This window comes from Taudactylus pleione, unplaced genomic scaffold (genome assembly GCF_031769625.1).
Source record: "Taudactylus pleione unplaced genomic scaffold, aTauple2 ptg001416l, whole genome shotgun sequence".
In the NCBI taxonomy this organism is placed as follows: Eukaryota; Metazoa; Chordata; class Amphibia; order Anura; family Myobatrachidae; genus Taudactylus; species Taudactylus pleione.
Window position 1 is genome coordinate 172,640 of NW_028285815.1, and position 22,225 is coordinate 194,864.

General features: G+C 51.7%; 1 protein-coding gene across 1 annotated transcript in view; it reads right to left on the reverse strand.

Moving 5' to 3' along the window:
- Positions 1-22,225, reverse strand: part of LOC148442693 (protein ABHD1-like) — a 318,796-nt gene that overhangs the window by 12,866 nt on the left and 283,705 nt on the right. The window contains 1 exon segment of the mRNA XM_088463609.1: positions 5,839-5,887. Within this exon segment, the coding sequence (XP_088319735.1) occupies positions 5,839-5,887 (49 nt within the window).

Below are 22,225 nucleotides of genomic sequence, written 5' to 3' on the forward strand. Positions count from 1 at the left end.
AAAGCACATCTTGTTTGTTTAATTTCAAAGCCATTATGGTGGTGAATAGAGGCCAAAATATGAAAATTCTGTCAATGTCCCAATATTTATGCACCTGACTGTATATTGTCTATACAGCTGAGGATACATGAGGGTTATTGCAGAGTCTGGGACTTGTAGTATTCAGTAAGGAAAATCACATGTTCTTCTCCACACGTCTACACAACCTTGTTCTTCCTCTTCTATCCATGAGATACCATGTCCCCTCCCAGCTTCTCTGCTCCTGGAATGGGTATGTAATGCCGGCAGAATACTGACAGCGGCATCCCGATGGTTGGTATCCTGACAGGGTTTGGGTAAGTATACTAACCTCCCCACCCCGCACCCTAACCCTCCCTAGCCTGCACCCTAACCCTCCCCACCCCACACCCTAACCCTCCCCAGCCCGCACCCTAACCCTCCCCAGCCCGCACCCTAACCCTCCCCACCCCGCACCTACCCCTCCCCAGCCTGCACCCTAACCCACCCCACACCCTAACCCTCCCCACCCCACACCCTAACCCTCCCCAGCCTGCACCCTAACCCTCCCCAGCCTGCACCCTAACCCTCCCCACTCCACACCCTAACCCTCCCAGTTACTGCCTAAACCTAACTCCCTAGTGGTGCCTAACCCTTCCCCCTAGGGTTGTCTATCCCTAACCTCCCCCCCAAAATCTAACCCTGCTACTCTCCCTAAACCTGGACCTCCCCCCGTAGCTAACGCTAAGGGTGCCCCGGACTTACCTCATTCGGGAGGCATCGGTATTTTGACACCTATTTTAAGTCCCTTGTTGGGATTTCCTTGTCGGCATCGCGGCCTCCGGTCTCATAACTACATCACCCAATGGTCTGTCTCTCTCCCTCCCCCGCATGTGCTCATCTATTCTATCCACAAGAAAATATCTTTCAACCTTTCCCTTATCTCCAGCTACTGTCACTTTCTGACTCCCCCCTTTGCGACCAAACTACTTGAGCAGCGCACTTCCCCTCATTCCCTCTGTAATCTGCCTCTCGCCTTCTCCGGGATAGTTACTGTACTTCCATATATTTATCTTACATCATTTCCTGTTGGTATAATTCCCTCATTTTGGGCTCTATTTATTATCATTATTATTACTAAAATAAAGTGATAAAGGCTGTTTTGTGTTGTCACACCCTTTTCACATTGTTAGTATCACCTATAGTTATTACAGGGAAATTGGAGTAGCATTCGTAAAATTCTACTCCAACCCCTAATTATCACTTATTTTTAGTAATCAGATCACATTTCCCATTATTGTAATAAGAAATGTGATCCGACCATAGTTACTAAATATAAATTGTGAAAAAATACCGGGGAAAGCCCTGTGATAATAACGTTACCTGGAGGTGGCGTTATCCAGGGTCTCCCCCGGTTACCGGACTCCTGCCCTGCTCTAACGGGGAGAACAGAGCCGGGAGCCGGCCCCAGTAATCAGCTGTGTGGTATACACAGACCCCACACTGATCACTGCTACACACACCACACGCTGATCACTGCTACACACACCACACGCTGATCACTGCTACACACACCACACGCTGATCACTGCTACACAGACCACACGCTGATCACTACTACACACACCACACGCTGATCACTACTACACACACCACACGCCGATCACTGCTACACACACCACACGCTGATCACTGCTACACACACCACACGCTGATCACTGCTACACACACCACACGCTGATCACTGCTACACACACCACACGCTGATCACTACTACACACACCACACGCCGATCACTGCTACACACACCACACGCTGATCACTGCTACACACACCACACGCTGATCACTGCTACACACACCACACGCTGATCACTGCTACACACACCACACGCTGATCACTGCTAAACACACCACACGCTGATCACTGCTACACACACCACACACTGATCACTGCTACACACACACCACACGCTGATCACTACTACACACACACCACACGCTGATCACTGCTACACACACCACACGCTGATCACTGCTACACACACCACACGCTGATCACTGCTACACAGACCACACGCCGATCACTGCTACACACACCACAAGCCGATCACTGCTACACACACCACACGCCGATCACTGCTACACACACCACACGCCGATCACTACTACACACACCACACGCCGATCACTACTACACACACCACACGCCGATCACTGGTACACACACCACACGCCGATCACTGGTACACACACCACACGCCGATCACTGCTACACACACCACACGCCGATCACTGCTACACACACCACACGCTGATCACTGCTACACACACCACACGCTGATCACTGGTACACACACCACACGCTGATCACTGGTACACACACCACACGCTGATCACTGGTACACACACCACACGCTGATCACTGCTACACACACCACACGCTGATCACTGCTACACACACCACACGCTGATCACTGCTACACACACCACACGCTGATCACTGCTACATACACCACACGCTGATCACTCCTACACACACACCACACGCTGATCACTGCTACACACACACCACACGCTGATCACTGCTACACACACCACACGCTGATCACTGCTACACACACCACACGCTGATCACTGCTACACACACCACACGCTGATCACTGGTACACACACCACACGCTGATCACTGCTACACACACCACACGCTGATCACTGCTACACACACCACACGCTGATACACTGCTACACACACCACACGCTGATCACTGCTACACACACCACACGCTGATCACTACTACACACACCACACGCTGATCACTGCTACACACACCACACGCTGATCTCTGCTACACACACCACACGCTGATCACTGCTACACACACACCACACGCTGATCACTGCTACACACACCACACGCTGATCACTGCTACACACACCACACGCTGATCACTACTACACACACCACACGCTGATCACTACTACACACACCACACGCTGATCACTACTACACACACACCACACGCCGATCACTACTACACACACACCACACGCTGATCACTACTACACACACACCACACGCTGATCACTGCTACACACACCACATACTGATCACTGCTACACACACCACACGCTGATCACTGCTACACACACCACACGCTGATCACTGAAAAAAAAATAAATGAACTTACCTGACTCCAGGGACCGTGGTCGGGGCTCCAGGTGATGTCTCCCCTCCGGTCAGCTGGTCTCCCATAGTGCACTGTGGCCCGGTCATCAGGTGATCGGGTCCCAGTGCAGTATGGGATATCACCTGACCAGAAGACATCACCGGAGGCCCGGATCATGCAGGTATGTGCAATTAAGGGAGGAGGGGGTCCGCTATTGCGGGGGCGGGGCTTAGCGCTGGGGGGTTAGCAGTGACGGTCGGTCGGCGCATGCGCGGGGCACTGGTCATGGGTTTTTTTTGACTAGTGTACGGAGGGGATTCGCAGGGACAGAGCTTTTTTGGCAAGCTCTGTCCCTGTGAGGGATTTGTAGTAAATCTCTGTGATATTGGCAATGCGAATTCAGTCGTTAATATCACACTACAATCTGCATTCAATATGCAGCATAGTTGCCTACCTTTTATAATCTCTTCCCGGGAGAAGCCCGGGTAAGAGAAGCAGCAGGGGGCCGATGGGGGCGGGGCCTAACGATTCGCGTCATTAAGCCCCGCCCCTCACGGCAAAACTGCCGCGATTGGGTAAAATTTACATAGGGGGCGGGGCCAAATGCTGTGATTCATGCAGAATCACATCTTAAGCCCCGCCCCCTTCACGGAGACCCGCGATCGCAGCGGGTATTCTCATTCTGCCCACTTAACTAGGAAGTGGGCAGAATGCGGGAGAAATGCCTACCCTTCCGGGGGTGCGGGGGGTTACCCGAAAAATCGGGAGCCTCCCGCGAAAACCGGGAGGGTAGGCATGTATGATATGCAGATTGTAGTAAATAGTCCTTTGTCTCTTATTAGTAGTGATATTGCTACTTACTCACCTGGTAATATTAGTGTCCACAACTGTTTCTGGGATTTTTTGGGTATTTAAACACAGATCTCTCCTCATGTGACAGCTTTTTCCTTTGCTGATTACTTATTTCCTGCATTATCACCAGAGGGTCATTTATTATTATTATTATCCTTTATTTATATGGCGCCACAGAGGTTCCGCAGCGCCTTACACACTACATAAATGAGCACACAAGAAAAAACAGTAATAGTAATATAAAACAATGCAGGACAAGGACATGGCGTATACACATAGCTGTATACCACAAGCAGCAGGGCATAAGCAACCAGGTGTTAGGTGCCAATTGGGGAGTTAGGAGTACATGATACTATAAGTAAGGGAGGAAATCACATGAGGGATGAGGGCCCTGCTCGTGAGAGCTTACATTCTAGGGGGGGGCAGACAGCGAGGGGCAACACAGACGGGGTACATAGTGAGAAAGGAGCATGGAGCAGGGGGTTAGGATATATGCCGCGGAATGTGAGGGGCAGACAGACAGGGGTGACACAGATGGGGTAGATAGTGAGGAAGGAGCATGGAGCAGGGGGTTAGGATATGTGCTGTGGAATGTGAGGGGTAGACAGACAGGGGTGACACAGATGGGGTAGATAGTGAGGAAGGAGCATGGAGCAGGGGGTTAGGATATGTGCTGTGGAATGTGAGGGGCAGACAGACAGGACAGGATAGGATGTCACAATGCAGTGCTTCATTCATCTATCTCTATGACAAAAATAGATTTTGTGGCGACTGACTTCTCACTACTGAGTTTTGATTTGACTTATGATCTACTTCTAGCAGTTGCAGCCTTTAGTAAATCCTTTGTATGCAGCAGCTTAACAAAATAAATCTATACTATTTATTGCACAAGACCTGGGGACAACAGTACGTATGAAAGCTCTATATGAGATCAGACCTCCTACAGGTAAGAAACAGACCTTCAGTGATAGAGGTGTACAACCAGTACCAACATTACCACAGTCATCTTCTCCTCTGTGCCCAGAGCTCCATCTCTTCTGTGCAAATCTCTCTCACTCCATCCTTCTCTAGAGATGTATCTTTCTAGAACCATTTACCTGGCTCCATCATCCTCTCTAGCACAGTACCTCATCTCTGCTTTATCACACTTATGTACAGCACTAGCTCTCTACAGCTCCATCATCCTCTCTAGCACAGCACCTCATCTCTGCTTTATCACACTTATGTACAGCACTAGCTCTCTACAGCTCCATCATCCTCTCTAGCACAGCACCTCATCTCTGCTTTATCACACTTATGTACAGCACTAGCTCTCTACAGCTCCATCATCCGCTCTAGCACAGCACCTCATCTCTGCTTTATCATACTTATATACAGCACTAGCTCTCTACAGCTCCATCAACCTCTCTAGCACAGAACCTCATCTCTGCTTTATCACACTTATGTACAGCACTAACTTTCTACAGCTCCATCATCCGCTCTAGCACAGCACCTCATCTCTGCTTTATCATACTTATATACAGCACTAGCTCTCTACATCTCCATCATCCTCTCTAGCACAGCACCTCATCTCTGCTTTATCACACTTATGTACAGCACTAACTTTCTACAGCTCCATCATCCTCTCTAGCACAGCAACTCGTCTCTGCTTTATCACCCTTACGTACATACAGTAGTTAGCTCTGGATCTCGACATAGCTCCATCAGACTACAATAGAGCTACATATCTTCTCTGGAACTCTATGCTACTAACAGAGGTCTGTGGTTCTAGATTATTACTCTTGTGCTGTTTACCCAGGAATAGCCAGAGACCTCCATACCTGTAACACATAGTCCACATCAAGGACTCTATCAATGATGTCACGATACCTGCAAAGGGAGAAACAATGAGAAATGAGCCAAGGGCAGAATGGTCAGGAGGACATGACGACAATGAGGAGATGGATCCCAAGAGAATATATATCCTTAGTGTACATCTGACATGCAGTTGAGCGATTATAGATGAACTGCGCATACGAAAAGGAACATTAATGTCCCTCGCAGTGACTTTTCATGCGCACTGTGATTAACTGTCGAGCGTTTGGTGGAGGTGACGGAGAGGCGGCAGAGAATGTAGGCGTGTTGAGTCTATATTGGGGGAGGTGATGGAGGTGGTGGCAGTGAATGCAGGCGTGTTGTGTCTATATTGGGGGAGGTGACGGAGAGGTGGCAGTGAATGCAGGCGTGTTGTGTCTATATTGGGGGAGGTGATGGATGTGGTGGCAGAGAATGCAGGCGTGTTGTGACTATATTGGGGGAGGTGATGGATGTGGTGGCAGAGAATGCAGGCGTGTTGTGTCTATATTGGGGGAGGTGATGGAGAGACGGCAGAGAATGCAGGCGTGTTGTGTCTATATTGGGGGAGGTGATGGATGTGGTGGCAGAGAATGCAGGCGTGTTGTGTCTATATTGGGGGAGGTGATGGAGGTGGTGGCAGTGAATGCAGGCGTGTTGTGACTATATTGGGGAGGTGATGGTGAGACAGAGAAAGTAGGCGTGTTGTGTCTATATTGGGGAGGTGATGGTGAGACAGATAATGTAGGCGTGTTGTGACTAAATTGGGGAGGTGATGGAGAGACGGCAGAGAATGCAGGCGTGTTGTGACTATATTGGGGGAGGTGATGGAGGTGGTGGCAGAGAATGCAGGCGTGTTGTGTCTATATTGGGGGAGGTGATGGAGGTGGTGGCAGAGAATGCAGGCGTGTTGTGACTATATTGGGGGAGGTGATATAGAGGCTGCAGAGAATGCAGGCGTGTTGTGACTATATTGGCAGAGGTGATGGAGAGGCGGCAGAGAATGCAGGCGTGTTGTGACTATATTCGGGGAGGTGATGGAGAGGCGGCAGATAATGCAGGCGTGTTGTGACTATATTGGGGGAGGTAATGGAGAGGCGGCAGTGAATGCAGGCGTGTTGTGACTATATTGGGGGAGGTGATGGAGGTGGTGGCAGAGAATGGAGGGCGTGTTGTGTCTATATTGGGGGAGGTGATGGATGTGGTGGCAGTGAATGCAGGCGTGTTGTGACTTTATTGGTTGGGGTGATGGAGGTGGTGGCAGAGAATGCAGGCGTGTTGTGTCTATATTGGGGGAGGTGATGGAGGTGGTGGCAGAGAATGCAGGCGTGTTTTGACTATATTGGGGGAGGTGATGGAGAGACGGCAGTGAATGCAGGCATGTTGTGACTATATTGGGGGAGGTGATGGAGGTGGTGGCAGAGAATGCAGGCGTGTTGTGACTATATTGGGGGAGGTGATGGAGAGGTGGCAGTGAAGGCAGGCGTGTTGTGACTATATTGGGGGAGGTGATGGAGAGACAGCAGAGAATGCAGGCGTGTTGTGACCATATTGGGGGAGGTGATGGAGAGACAGCAGAGAATGCAGGCGTTTTGTGTCTATATTGGGGGAGGTGATGGAGGTGGTGGCAGAGAATGCAGGAGTGTTGTGTCTATAATGAGGGAGGTGATGGAGAGGCGGCAGTGAAAGCAGGCATATTGTGACTATATTGGGGGAGGTGACGGAGGTGGTGGCAGAGAATGCAGGCATATTGTGTCTATATTGGGGGACGTGGTGGCAGAGAATGCAGGCGTGTTGTGTCTATATTGGGGGAGGTGATGGAGAGATGGCAGAGAATGCTGGCATGTTGTGACTATATTGGGGGAGGTGATGGAGGTGGTGGCAGAGAATGCAGGCGTGTTGTGTCTATATTGGGGGAGGTGATGGAGGTGGTGGCAATGAATACAGGCGTGTTGTGACTATATTGGGGGAGTTGATGGAGGTGATGGCAGAGAATGCAGGCATGTGTCTATATTGGGGGAGGTGATGGAGAGACGGCAGTGAATGCAGGCGTGTTGTGACTATTTTGGGGGCGGTGACTGAGAGACGGCAGTGAATGCAGGCGTCTTGTGTCTATATTGTGGATGTGATGGAGAGACAGCAGAGAATGTAGGCGTGTTGTGACTATATTGGGGGAGGTGATGGAGAGACGGCAGAGAATGCTGGCGTGTTGTGACTATATTCGGGGAGGTGACTGAGAGGCGGCAGAGAATGCAGGCGTGTTGTGTCTATATTGGGGGAGTTGTTGGAGGTGTTGGCAGAGAATGCAGGCGTGTTGTGTCTATATTGGGCGAGGTGATGGAGGTGTTGGCAGAGAATGCAGGCGTGTTGTATCTATATTGGGGGAGGTGATGGAGAGGCGGCAGAGAATGCAGGCGTGTTGTGTCTATATTGGGGGAGGTGATGGAGCGGCGGCAGTGAATGCAGGCGTGTTGTGTCTATATTGGGGGAGGTGATGGAGAGGCGGCAGATAATGCAGGCGTGTTGTGTCTATATTGGGGGAGGTGATGGAGAGGCGGCAGATAATGCAGGCGTGTTGTGACTATATTGGGGGAGGTGATGGAGAGGCGGCAGTGAATGCAGGCGTGTTGTGACTATATTGGGGGAGTTGATGGAGGTGGTGGCAGAGAATGCAGGCGTGTTGTGTCTATATTGGGGGAGGTGATGGATGTGGTGGCAGTGAATGCAGGCGTGTTGTGACTATATTGGGGGAGGTGATGGAGGTGGTGGCAGAGAATGCAGGCGTGTTGTGTCTATATTGGGGGAGGTGATGGAGGGACGGCAGAGAATGCTGGCTTGTTGTGACTATATTGGGGGAGGTGACTGAGAGGTGGCAGAGAATGCAGGCGTGTTGTGTCTATATTGGGGGAGGTGATGGAGAGGCGGCAGATAATGCAGGCGTGTTGTGTCTATATTGGGGGAGGTGATGGAGGTGGTGGCAGTGAATGCAGACATGTTGTGTCTATATTGGAGGAGGTGATGGAGGTGGTGGCAGTGAATGTAGGCGTGTTGTGACTATATTGGGGGAGGTGATGGAGGTGGTGGCAGTGAATGCAGGCGTGTTGTAACTATATTGGGGGAGGTGATGGAGGTGGTGGCAGAGAATGCAGGCGTGTCGTACCTATATTGGGGAAGGCGATGGAGGTGGTGGCAGAGAATTCAGGCGTGTTGTGTCTATATTGGGGGAGGTGATGGAGGTGGTGGCAGAGAATGCAGGGGTGTTGTGACTATATTGGGGGAGGTGATGGAGAGGTGGCAGTGAATGCAGGCATGTTGTGACTATATTGGGGGAGGTGATGGAGAGACAACAGAGAATGCAGGCGTGTTGTGTCTATATTGGAGGAGGTGATGGAGGTGGTGGCAGAGAATGCAGACGTGTTGTGTCTATATTGGGGGAGGTGATGGAGGTGGTGGCAGAGAATACAGGCGTGTTGTGAATATATTGGGGGAGGTGATGGAGGTGGTGGCAGAGAATGCAGGCGTGTTGTGTCTATATTGGGGGAGGTGGTGGCAGAGAATACAGGCGTGTTGTGACTATATTGGGGGAGGTGATGGATGTCACAGAGAATGCAGGCGTGTTGTGACTATTGGTGTAGGTGATGGAGGTGGTGGCAGAGAATAAAGGCGTGTTTGACTGTATTTGTGGAGGTGATGGATGTCGCAGAGAATGCAGGCGTGTTGTGACTATATTGGGGGAGGTGGTGGCAGATAATGCAGGCGTGTTGTGACTATATTGGGGGAGGTGATGGAGGTGGTGGCAGAGAATACAGGTGTGTTGTGACTACATTGGGGGAGGTGATGGAGGTGGTGGCAGAGAATGCAGGCATGTTTTGACTATATTGGGGGACGTGATGGAGAGATGGCAGAGAATTCAGGAGTGTTGTGTGTATATTGGGGGAGGTGGTGGCAGGGAATGCAGGCGTGTTGTGTCTATATTGGGGGAGGTGATGGAGAGATGGCAGAGAATGCAGGCGTGTTGTGTCTATATTGGGGGAGGTGATGGAGAGGCGGCAGTGAATGCAGGCGTGTTGTGACTATGTTGGGGGAGGTGATGGAGGTGATGGCAGTGAATGCAGGCGTGCTGTGACTATATTGGGGGAGGTGATGGAGAGGCGGCAGAGAATGCAGGCGTGTTGTGACTACATTGGGGGAGGAGATGGAGGTGGTGGCAGTGAATGCAGGCATGTTGTGTCTATATTGGGGGAGGTGATGAATGTGGTGGCAGAGAATGCAGGCGTGTTGTGACTATATTGGGGAGGTGATGGAGAGACGGCAGAGAATGCAGGCGTGTTGTGACTATATTGGGGGAGGTGATGGAGGTGGTGGCAGAGAATGCAGGCGTGTTGTGTCTATATTGGGGGAGGTGATGGAGAGGCTGCAGAGAATGCAGGCGTGTTGTGACTATATTGGCAGAGGTGATGGAGAGGCGGCAGAGAATACAGGCGTGTTGTGTCTATATTGGGGGAGGTGATGGATGTGGTGGCAGAGAATGCAGGCGTGTTGTGACTATATTGGGGAGGTGATGGAGAGAAGGCAGAGAAAGCAGGCGTGTTGTGACTATATTGGGGGAGGTGATGGAGAGATGGCAGAGAATGCTGGCATGTTGTGACTATATTGGGGGAGGTGATGGAGGTGGTGGCAGAGAATGCAGGCGTGTTGTGACTATATTGGGGGAGGAGATGGAGAGGCTGCAGAGAATGCAGGCGTGTTGTGACTATATTGGCAGAGGTGATGGAGAGGCGGCAGAGAATGCAGGCGTGTTGTGTCTATATTGGGGGAGGTGATGGAGAGGCGGCAGATAATGCAGGCGTGTTGTGTCTATATTGGGGGAGGTGATGGAGGTGGTGGCAGAGAATGCAGGCGTGTTGTGTCTATATTGGGGGAGGTGATGGATGTGGTGGCAGAGAATGCAGGCGTGTTGTGACAATATTGGGGAGGTGATGGAGAGACGGCAGAGAATGGAGGCGTGTTGTGACTATATTGGGGGAGGTGACGGAGATGGTGACAGAGAATGCAGGTGTATTGTGTCTATATTGGGGGAGGTGGTGGCAGAGAATGCAGGCGTGTTGTGTCTATATTGGGGGAGGTGATGGAGAGATGGCAGAGAATGCTGGCATGTTGTGACTATATTGGGGGAGGTGATGGAGGTGGTGGCAGAGAATGCAGGCGTGTTGTGTCTATATTGGGGGAGGTGATGGAGAAGTGGCAGAGAATGCTGGCATGTTGTGACTATATTGGGGAAGGTGATGGAGGTGGTGGCAGAGAATGCAGGCGTGTTGTGCCTATATTGGGGGAGGTGATGGAGAGGTGGCAGTGAATGCAGGAGTGTTGTGACTATATTGGGGGAGGTGGTGGCAGAGAATGCAGGCATGTTGTGACTATATTCGCGGAGGTGATGGAGAGACGGCAGAGAATGCAGGAGTGTTGTGTGTATATTGGGGGAGGTGGTGGCAGAGAATGCAGGCGTGTTGTGACTATATTGGCGGAGGTGATGGAGAGACTGCAGAGAATGCAGGAGTGTTGTGTGTATATTGGGGGAGGTAGTGGCAGAGAATGCAGGCGTGTTGTGTCTATATTGGGGGAGGTGATGGAGAGATGGCAGAGAATGCTGGCATATTGTGACTATATTGGGGAGGTGATGGAGGTGGTGGCAGAGAATGCAGGCGTGTTGTGTCTATATTGGGGGAGGTGATGGAGAGATGGCAGAGAATGCTGGCATGTTGTGACTATATTGGGGGAGGTGATGGAGAGGCGGCAGAGAATGCAGGCGTGTTGTGTCTATATTGGGGGAGGTGATGGATGTGGTGGCAGAGAATGCAGGCGTGTTGTGACTATATTGGGGAGGTGATGGAGAGACGGCAGAGAATGGAGGCGTGTTGTGACTATATTGGGGGAGGTGATGGAGGTGGTGGCAGAGAATGCAGGCGTGTTGTGACTATATTGGGGGAGGTGATGGATGTCGCAGAGAATGCAGGCGTGTTGTGTCTATATTGGGGGAGGTGACGGAGGTGGTGGCAGAGAATGCAGGCGTATTGTGTCTATATTGGGGGAGGTGGTGGCAGAGAATGCAGGTGTGTTGTGTCTATATTGGGGGAGGTGATGGAGAGATGGCAGAGAATGCCGGCATGTTGTGACTATATTGGGGAAGGTGATGGAGGTGGTGGCAGAGAATGCAGGTGTGTTGTGTCTATATTGGGGGAGGTGATGGAGAGATGGCAGAGAATGCTGGCATGTTGTGACTATATTGGGGAAGGTGATGGAGGTGGTGGCAGTGAATGCAGGCGTGTTGTGACTATATTGGGGGAGGTGGTGGCAGAGAATGCAGGCATGTTGTGACTATATTGGCGGAGGTGATGGAGAGATGGCAGAGAATGCAGGAGTGTTGTGTGTCTATTGGGGGAGGTAGTGGCAGAGAATGCAGGCGTGTTGTGACTATATTGGGGGAGGTGATGGAGAGGTGGCAGTGAATGCAGGCGTGTTGTGTCTATACTGGGGGAGGTGATGGAGAGGTGGCAGTGAATGCAGCCACGATGAGACTATATTGGGGGAGGTGATGGAGGTGGTGGCAGAGAATGCAGGCGTGTTTTGTCTATATTGGGGGAGGTGATGGAGGTGGTGGCAGTGAATGCAGGCGTGTTGTGTCTATATTGGGGGAAGTGATGGAGGTGGTGGCAGAGAATGCAGGCGTGTTGTGACTATATTGGGGGAGGTGATTGAGGTGGTGGCAGTGAATGCAGGCGTGTTGTGACTATATTGGGGGAGGTGATGGTGAGACAGAGAATTTAGGCGTGTTGTGTCTATATTGGTGGAGGTGATGGGGAGACAGAGAAAGCAGGCATGTTGTGACTATATTGGCAGAAGTGATGGAGAGGCGGCAGAGAATGCAGGCGTGTTGTGTCTATATTGGGGGAGGTGATGGAGAGGCGGCAGATAATGCAGGCATGTTGTGTCTATATTGGGGGAGGTGATGGAGAGGCGGCAGATAATGCAGGCATGTTGTGACTATATTGGGGGAGGTGATGGAGAGGCGGCAGAGAATGCAGGCATGTTATGTCAATATTGGGGGAGGTCATGGAGAGGCGGCAGAGAATGCAGGCGTATTGTGACTATATTGGGGATGTGATGGAGAGACGGCAGTGAATGCAGGCGTGTTGTGTCTATATTGGGGGAGGTGATGGAGAGACGGCAGTGAATGCAGGCGTGTTGTGTCTATATTGGGGGAGGTGATGGAGGTGGTGGCAGTGAATGCAGGCGTGTTGTGTCTATATTGGGGGAAGTGATGGATGTGGTGGCAGAGAATGCAGGCGTGTTGTGACTACATTGGGGGCGGTGACTGAGAGGTGGCAGTGAAAGCAGGCATGTTGTGACTATATTAGGGGAGGTGACGGAGAGGCGGCAGAGATTGCACGCATGTTGTGACAATATTGGGCGAGGTGATGGAGAGACAGCAGAGAATGCAGGCATGTTGTGTCTACGTTGGGGAGATGATGGAGGTGGTGGCAGAGAATGCAGGCGTGTTGTGTCTATATTGGGGATGTGATGGAGGTGGTGGCAGAGAATGCAGGCGTGTTGTGTCTATAGTGGGGGAGGTGATGGAGGTGGTGGCAGAGAATGCAGGCGTGTTGTGTCTATAATGAGGGAGGTGATGGAGAGACGGCAGAGATTGCACGCGTGTTGTGACTATATTGGGGGAGGTGATGGAGGTGGTGGCAGAGAAAGCAGGCATGTTGTGTCTATATTGGGGATGTGATGGAGGTGGTGGCAGAGAATGCAGGCGTGTTGTGTCTATATTGGGCGAGGCGATGGAGGTGGTGGCAGAGAATACAGGCGTGTTGTGACTATATTGGGGGAGGTGATGGATGTCTCAGAGAATGCAGGAATGTTGTGTCTATAATGGGGGAGGTGATGGAGGTGGTGGCAGAGAATGCAGGCATGTTGTAACTACATTGGGGGAGGTGATGGAGGTGGTGGCAGAGAATACAGGCGTGTTGTGACTATATTGGGGGAGGTGATGGAGAGACAGCAGAGAATACAGGCGTGTTGTGACTATATTGGGGGAGGTGATGGAGAGACGGCAGTGAATGCAGGTGTGTTGTGTCTACATTGGGGGCGGTGACTGAGAGGCGGCATTGAAAGCTGGCATTTTGTTACTATATTGGGGGAGGTGATGGAGAGATGGCAGTGAATGCAGGCGTGTTGTGTCTATATTGGGGGCAGTGACTGAGAGACGGCAGAGAATGCAGGCGTGTTGTGTCTATATAGGGGGAGGTGATGGAGAGACGGCAGAGAAGGCAGACGTGTTGTGTCTATATTGGGGGAGGTGATGGAGGTGGTGGCAGTGAATGCAGGCGTGTTGTGACTATATTGGGGGAGGTGGTGGCAGAGAATACAGGCATGTTGTGTCTATATTGGGGGAGGTGATGGAGAGACGGCAGAGAATGCAGGCGTGCTGTGTCTATATTGGGGGAGGTGATGGAGAGGTGGCAGTGAATTCAGGCATGTTGTATCTATATTGGGGGAGGTGATGGAGAGGCGGCAGAGAATGCATTCGTGTTGTGACTATATTGGGGGAGGTAGAGAATGCAGGCGTGTTGTGACTATATTGGGGGAGGTGATGGAGAGGCGGCAGAGAATGCAGGAGTGTTGTGTCTATATTGGGTGAGGTGATGGAGAGGAGGTAGAGAATGCAGGCGTGTTGTGACTATATTGGGGGAGGTTACGGAGGTGGCGGCAATGAATGCAGGCGTGTTGTGACTATATTGGGGGAATTGATGGAGGTGATGGCAGAGAATGCAGGCGTGTTGTGTCTATATTGGGGGAGGTGATGGAGGTGGTGGCAGTGAATGTAGGCGTGTTGTGACTATATTGGGGGAGGTGAAGGAAGTGGTGGCAGAGAATGCAGGCGTGTTGTGTCTATATTGGGGATGTGATGGAGGTGGTGGCAGAAAATGCAGTCGTGTTGTGTCTATATTGGGGGAGGTGATGGATGTCGCAGAGAATGCAGGAATGTTGTGTCTATAATGGGGGAGGTGATGGAGGTGGTGGCAGAGAATGCAGGCATGTTGTAACTACATTGGGGGAGGTGATGGAGGTGGTGGCAGAGAATACAGGCGTGTTGTGACTATATTGGGGGAGGTGATGGAGAGACAGCAGAGAATACAGGCGTGTTGTGACTATATTGGGGGAGGTGATGGAGAGACGGCATTGAATGCAGGTGTGTTGTGTCTACATTGTGGGCGGTGTCTGAGAGGCGGCATTGAAAGCTGGCATGTTGTTACTATATTGGGGGAGGTGATGGAGAGACGGCAGTGAATGCAGGCGTGTTGTGTCTATATTGGGGGCGGTGACTGAGAGACGGCAGAGAATGCAGGCGTGTTGTGTCTATATTGGGGGAGGTGATGGAGAGACGGCAGAGAATGCAGGCGTGTTGTGTCTATATTGGGGGAGGTGGTGGCAGTGAATGCAGGCGTGTTGTGACTATATTGGGGGAGGTGATGGAGAGGCGGCAGATAATGCAGGCGTGTTGTGTCTATATTGGGGGAGGTGGTGGCAGTGAATGCAGGCGTGTTGTGTCTATATTGGGGGAGGTGATGGAGAGACGGCAGAGAATGCAGGCGTGTTGTGTCTATATTGGGGGAGGTGGTGGCAGTGAATGCAGGCATGTTGTGACTATATTGGGGGAGGTGATGGAGAGGCGGCAGAGAATGCAGGCATGTTATGTCAATATTGGGGGAGGTCATGGAGAGGCGGCAGAGAATGCAGGCGTATTGTGACTATATTGGGGATGTGATGGAGAGACGGCAGTGAATGCAGGCGTGTTGTGTCTATATTGGGGGAGGTGATGGAGAGACGGCAGTGAATGCAGGCGTGTTGTGTCTATATTGGGGGAGGTGATGGAGGTGGTGGCAGTGAATGCAGGCGTGTTGTGTCTATATTGGGGGAAGTGATGGATGTGGTGGCAGAGAATGCAGGCGTGTTGTGACTACATTGGGGGCGGTGACTGAGAGGTGGCAGTGAAAGCAGGCATGTTGTGACTATATTAGGGGAGGTGACGGAGAGGCGGCAGAGATTGCACGCATGTTGTGACAATATTGGGCGAGGTGATGGAGAGACAGCAGAGAATGCAGGCATGTTGTGTCTACGTTGGGGAGATGATGGAGGTGGTGGCAGAGAATGCAGGCGTGTTGTGTCTATATTGGGGATGTGATGGAGGTGGTGGCAGAGAATGCAGGCGTGTTGTGTCTATAGTGGGGGAGGTGATGGAGGTGGTGGCAGAGAATGCAGGCGTGTTGTGTCTATAGTGGGCGAGGTGATGGAGGTGGTGGCAGAGAATGCAGGCGTGTTGTGTCTATAATGAGGGAGGTGATGGAGAGACGGCAGAGATTGCACGCGTGTTGTGACTATATTGGGGGAGGTGATGGAGGTGGTGGCAGAGAAAGCAGGCATGTTGTGTCTATATTGGGGATGTGATGGAGGTGGTGGCAGAGAATGCAGGCGTGTTGTGTCTATATTGGGCGAGGCGATGGAGGTGGTGGCAGAGAATACAGGCGTGTTGTGACTATATTGGGGGAGGTGATGGATGTCTCAGAGAATGCAGGAATGTTGTGTCTATAATGGGGGAGGTGATGGAGGTGGTGGCAGAGAATGCAGGCATGTTGTAACTACATTGGGGGAGGTGATGGAGGTGGTGGCAGAGAATACAGGCGTGTTGTGACTATATTGGGGGAGGTGATGGAGAGACAGCAGAGAATACAGGCGTGTTGTGACTATATTGGGGGAGGTGATGGAGAGACGGCAGTGAATGCAGGTGTGTTGTGTCTACATTGGGGGCGGTGACTGAGAGGCGGCATTGAAAGCTGGCATTTTGTTACTATATTGGGGGAGGTGATGGAGAGATGGCAGTGAATGCAGGCGTGTTGTGTCTATATTGGGGGCAGTGACTGAGAGACGGCAGAGAATGCAGGCGTGTTGTGTCTATATAGGGGGAGGTGATGGAGAGACGGCAGAGAAGGCAGACGTGTTGTGTCTATATTGGGGGAGGTGATGGAGGTGGTGGCAGTGAATGCAGGCGTGTTGTGACTATATTGGGGGAGGTGGTGGCAGAGAATACAGGCATGTTGTGTCTATATTGGGGGAGGTGATGGAGAGACGGCAGAGAATGCAGGCGTGCTGTGTCTATATTGGGGGAGGTGATGGAGAGGTGGCAGTGAATTCAGGCATGTTGTATCTATATTGGGGGAGGTGATGGAGAGGCGGCAGAGAATGCATTCGTGTTGTGACTATATTGGGGGAGGTAGAGAATGCAGGCGTGTTGTGACTATATTGGGGGAGGTGATGGAGAGGCGGCAGAGAATGCAGGAGTGTTGTGTCTATATTGGGTGAGGTGATGGAGAGGAGGTAGAGAATGCAGGCGTGTTGTGACTATATTGGGGGAGGTTACGGAGGTGGCGGCAATGAATGCAGGCGTGTTGTGACTATATTGGGGGAATTGATGGAGGTGATGGCAGAGAATGCAGGCGTGTTGTGTCTATATTGGGGGAGGTGATGGAGGTGGTGGCAGTGAATGTAGGCGTGTTGTGACTATATTGGGGGAGGTGAAGGAAGTGGTGGCAGAGAATGCAGGCGTGTTGTGTCTATATTGGGGATGTGATGGAGGTGGTGGCAGAAAATGCAGTCGTGTTGTGTCTATATTGGGGGAGGTGATGGATGTCGCAGAGAATGCAGGAATGTTGTGTCTATAATGGGGGAGGTGATGGAGGTGGTGGCAGAGAATGCAGGCATGTTGTAACTACATTGGGGGAGGTGATGGAGGTGGTGGCAGAGAATACAGGCGTGTTGTGACTATATTGGGGGAGGTGATGGAGAGACAGCAGAGAATACAGGCGTGTTGTGACTATATTGGGGGAGGTGATGGAGAGACGGCATTGAATGCAGGTGTGTTGTGTCTACATTGTGGGCGGTGTCTGAGAGACGGCATTGAAAGCTGGCATGTTGTTACTATATTGGGGGAGGTGATGGAGAGACGGCAGTGAATGCAGGCGTGTTGTGTCTATATTGGGGGCGGTGACTGAGAGACGGCAGAGAATGCAGGCGTGTTGTGTCTATATTGGGGGAGGTGATGGAGAGACGGCAGAGAATGCAGGCGTGTTGTGTCTATATTGGGGGAGGTGGTGGCAGTGAATGCAGGCGTGTTGTGACTATATTGGGGGAGGTGGTGGCAGAGAATACAGGCGTGTTGTGTCTATATTGGGGGAATTGATGGAGGTGATGGCAGAGAATGCAGGCGTGTTGTGTCTATATTGGGGGAGGTGATGGAGGTGGTGGCAGTAAATGCAGGCGTGTTGTGACTATATTGGGGAGGTGATGGAGAGGCGTCAGAGAATGCATTCATGTTGTGACTATATTGGGGGAGGTGATGGAGAGGTGGCAGTGAATGCAGGCGTGTTGTGTCTGTATTGGCGGAGGTGATGGAGAGGTGGCAGTGAATGCAGGCGTGTTGTGTCTATATTGGGGGAGGTGATGGAGGTGGTGGCAGTGAATGTAGGCGTGTTGTGACTATATTGGGGGAGGTGGTGGCAGAGAATGCAGGCGTGTTGTGTCTATATTGGGGGAGGTTATGGAGATGGTGGCAGTGAATGTAGGCGTGTTGTGACTATTGGGGGAGGTGGTGGCAGAGAATGCAGGCGTGTTGTGACTATATTGGGGGCGGTGACGGAGAGGCTGCAGTGAATGCAGGCGTGTTGTGTCTATATTGGGGGAGGTGATGGAGATGAGGTAGAGAATGCAGGCATGTTGTGACTATATTGGGGGAGGTTACCGAGGTGATGGCAGAGAATGCAGGCGTGTTGTGTCTATATTGGGGGAGGTGATGGAGGTGGTGGCAGTGAATACAGGCGTGTTGTGACTATATTGGAGGAGGTGACTGAATGGCGGCAGAGAATGCAGGCGTGTTGTGTCTATATTGGGGGAGGTGATGGAGGTGTTGGCAGAGAATGCAGGCGTGTTGTGTCTATAATGAGGGAGGTGATGGAGAGACGGCAGAGACTGCAGGCGTGTTGTGACTATATTGGGGATGTGATGTAGGTGGTGGCAAAGAATGCAGGCGTGTTGTGTCTATAGTGGGGGAGGTGATGGAGGTGGTGGCAGAGAATGCAGGCGTGTTGTGTCTATAATGAGGGAGGTGATGGAGAGACGGCAGAGATTGCACGCGTGTAGTGACTATATTGGGCGAGGTGATGGAGGTGGTGGCAGAGAATGCAGGCGTGTTGTGTCTATAATGAGGGAGGTGATGGAGAGACGGCAGAGATTGCACGCATGTTGTGACTATATTGGGGGAGGTGATGGAGAGGAGGTAGAGAATGCAGGCGTGTTGTGACTATATTGGGGGAGGTTACGGAGGTGGCGGCAGAGAATGCAGGATTGTTGTGTCTATATTGGGGGAGGTGATGGAGGTGGTGGCAATGAATGCAGGCGTGTTGTGACTATATTGGGGGAATTGATGGAGGTGATGGCAGAGAATGCAGGCGTGTTGTGTCTATATTGGGGGAGGTGATGGAGGTGTTGGCAGTGAATGTAGGCGTGTTGTGACTATATTGGGGGAGGTGATGGAGAGGTGGCAGAGAATGCAGACGTGTTGTGACTATATTGGGGGAGGTTTACGGAGGTGGCGGCAGTGAATGCAGGCGTGTTGTGACTATATTGTTGGAGGTTATGGAGAGGTGGCAGTGAATGCAGGCGTGTTGTGTCTATATTGGGGGAGGTGATGGAGGTGGTGGCAGAGAATGTAGGCGTGTTGTGACTATATTGGGGGAGGTGGTGTCAGAGAATGCAGGCGTGTTGTGTCTATATTGGGGGAGGTGATGGAGGTGGTGGCAGTGAATGTAGGCGTGTTGTGACTATATTGGAGGAGGTGGTGGCAGAGAATGCAGGCGTGTTGTGTCTATTTCAGGGGCGGTGACGGAAAGGCTGCAGTGAATGCAGGCGTGTTGTGTCTATATTGGGGGAGGTGATGGAGAGGAGGTAGAGAATGCAGGCGTGTTTTGACTATATTGGGGGAGGTTACGGAGGTGGCGGCAGAGAATGCAGTGAATACAGGCGTGTTGTGACTATATTGGGGGAGGTGACTGAATGGCGGCAGAGAATGCAGGCATGTTGTGTCTATATTGGGGGAGGGGATGGAGGTGTTGGCAGAGTATGCAGGCGTGTTGTGTCTATAATGAGGGAGGTGATGGAGAGACGGCAGAGATTGCACGCGTGTTGTGACTATATTGGGGGAGGTGATGGAGGTGGTTGCAGAGAATGCAGGCGTGTTGTGTCTATATTGGGGATGTGATGGAGGTGGTGGCAGAGAATGCAGGCGTGTTGTCTCTATATTGGGCGAGTCGATGGAGGTGGTGGCAGAGAATATAGGCGTGTTGTGACTATTGGGGGAGGTGACGGATGTCGCAGAGAATGCAGGAATGTTGTGTCTATAATGGGGGAGGTGATGGAGGTGGTGGCAGAGAATGCTGGCATGTTGTGACTACATTGGGGGAGGTGATGGAGGTGGTGGCAGAGAATACAGGCGTGTTGTGACTATATTGGGGGAGGTGATGGAGAGACAGCAGAGAATACAGGCGTGTTGTGACTATATTGGGGGAGGTGATGGAGAGACGGCAGTGAATGCAGGTGTGTTGTGTCTACATTGGGGGCGATGACTGAGAGACAGCAGAGAATGCATGCGTGCTGTGACTATATTGGGGGAGGTGATGGAGAGATGGCAGTGAATGCAGGCGTGTTGTGACTACATTGGGGGCGGTGACGGAGAGGTGGCAGTGAATGCAGGCGTGTTGTGACTATATTAGGGGAGTTGATGGAGGTGGTGGCAGAGAATGCAGGCGTGTTGTGTCTATATTGGGGGAGGTGATGGAGGTGGTGGCAGTGAATGCAGGCGTGTTGTGTCTATATTGGGGGAGGTGATGGAGGTGGAGGCAGTGAATGCAGGCGTGTTGTGACTACATTGGAGGCGGTGACTGAGAGGCGGCATTGAAAGCAGGCATGTTGTGACTATATTGGGGGAGGTGATGGAGAGACGGCAGTGAATGCAGGCGTGTTCTGTCTATATTGGGGGCGGTGACTGAGAGACGGCAGAGAATGCAGGCGTGTTGTGTCTATATTGGGGGAGCTGATGGAGGTGGTGGCAGAGAATACAGGCGTGTTCTGTCTATATTGGGGGAGGTGATGAAGAGACGGCAGAGAATGCAGACGTGTTGTGTCTATATTGGGGGAGGTGATGGAGGTGGTGGCAGTGAATGCAGGCATGTTGTGTATATTGGGGGAGGTGATGGAGGTGGTGGCAGAGAATACAGGCGTGTTGTGTCTATATTGGGGGAGGTGATGGAGAGACGGCAGAGAATACAGGCGTGTTGTGACTATATTGGGGGAGTTGATGGTGGTGATGGCAGAGAATGCAGGCGTGTTGTGTCTATATTGGGGGAGGTGATGGAGGTGGTGGCAGTGAATGTAGGCGTGTTGTGACTATATTGGGGGAGGTGATGGAGAGGCGTCAGAGAATGCATTCGTGTTGTGACTATATTGGGGGAGGTAGAGAATGCAGGCGTGTTGTGTCTATATTGTTGAAGTGATGGATGTGGCAGAGAATGCAGGCGTGTTGTGTCTATATTGGGGGCGGTGACGGAGAGGCGGTAGTGAATACAGGCGTGTTGTGTCTATATTGGGGGAGGTGATGGAGAGGTGGCAGTGAATGCAGGTGTGTTGTGACTATATTGGGGGAGGTGAAGGAGAGGTGGCAGAGAATGCAGGAGTGTTGTGTCTATATTGGGGGTGGTGACGGAGAGGCGGCAGTGAATGCTGGCATGTTGTGTCTATATTGGGGGAGGTGATGGAGGTGGTGGCAGAGAATGCAGGCGTGTTGTGACTATATTGGGGGAGGTGATGGAGAGGTGGCAGAGAATGCAGACGTGTTGTGACTATATTGGGGGAGGTTACGGAGGTGGCGGCAGTGAATGCAGGCGTGTTGTGACTATATTGGGGGAGGTTATGGAGAGGTGGCAGTGAATGCTGGCGTGTTGTGCCTATATTGGGGAAGGTGATGGAGGTGGTGGCAGTGAATGTAGGCGTGTTGTGACTGTATTGGGGGAGGTGGTGGCTGAGAATGCAGGCGTGTTGTGACTATATTGGGGGCGGTGACGGAGAGGCTGCAGTGAATGCAGGCGTGTTGTGTCTATATTGGGGGAGGTGATGGAGAGGAGGTAGAGAATGCAGGCGTGTTGTGTCTATATTGTGGATGTGATGGAGAGACAGCAGAGAATGCAGGCGTCTTGTGTCTATATTGTG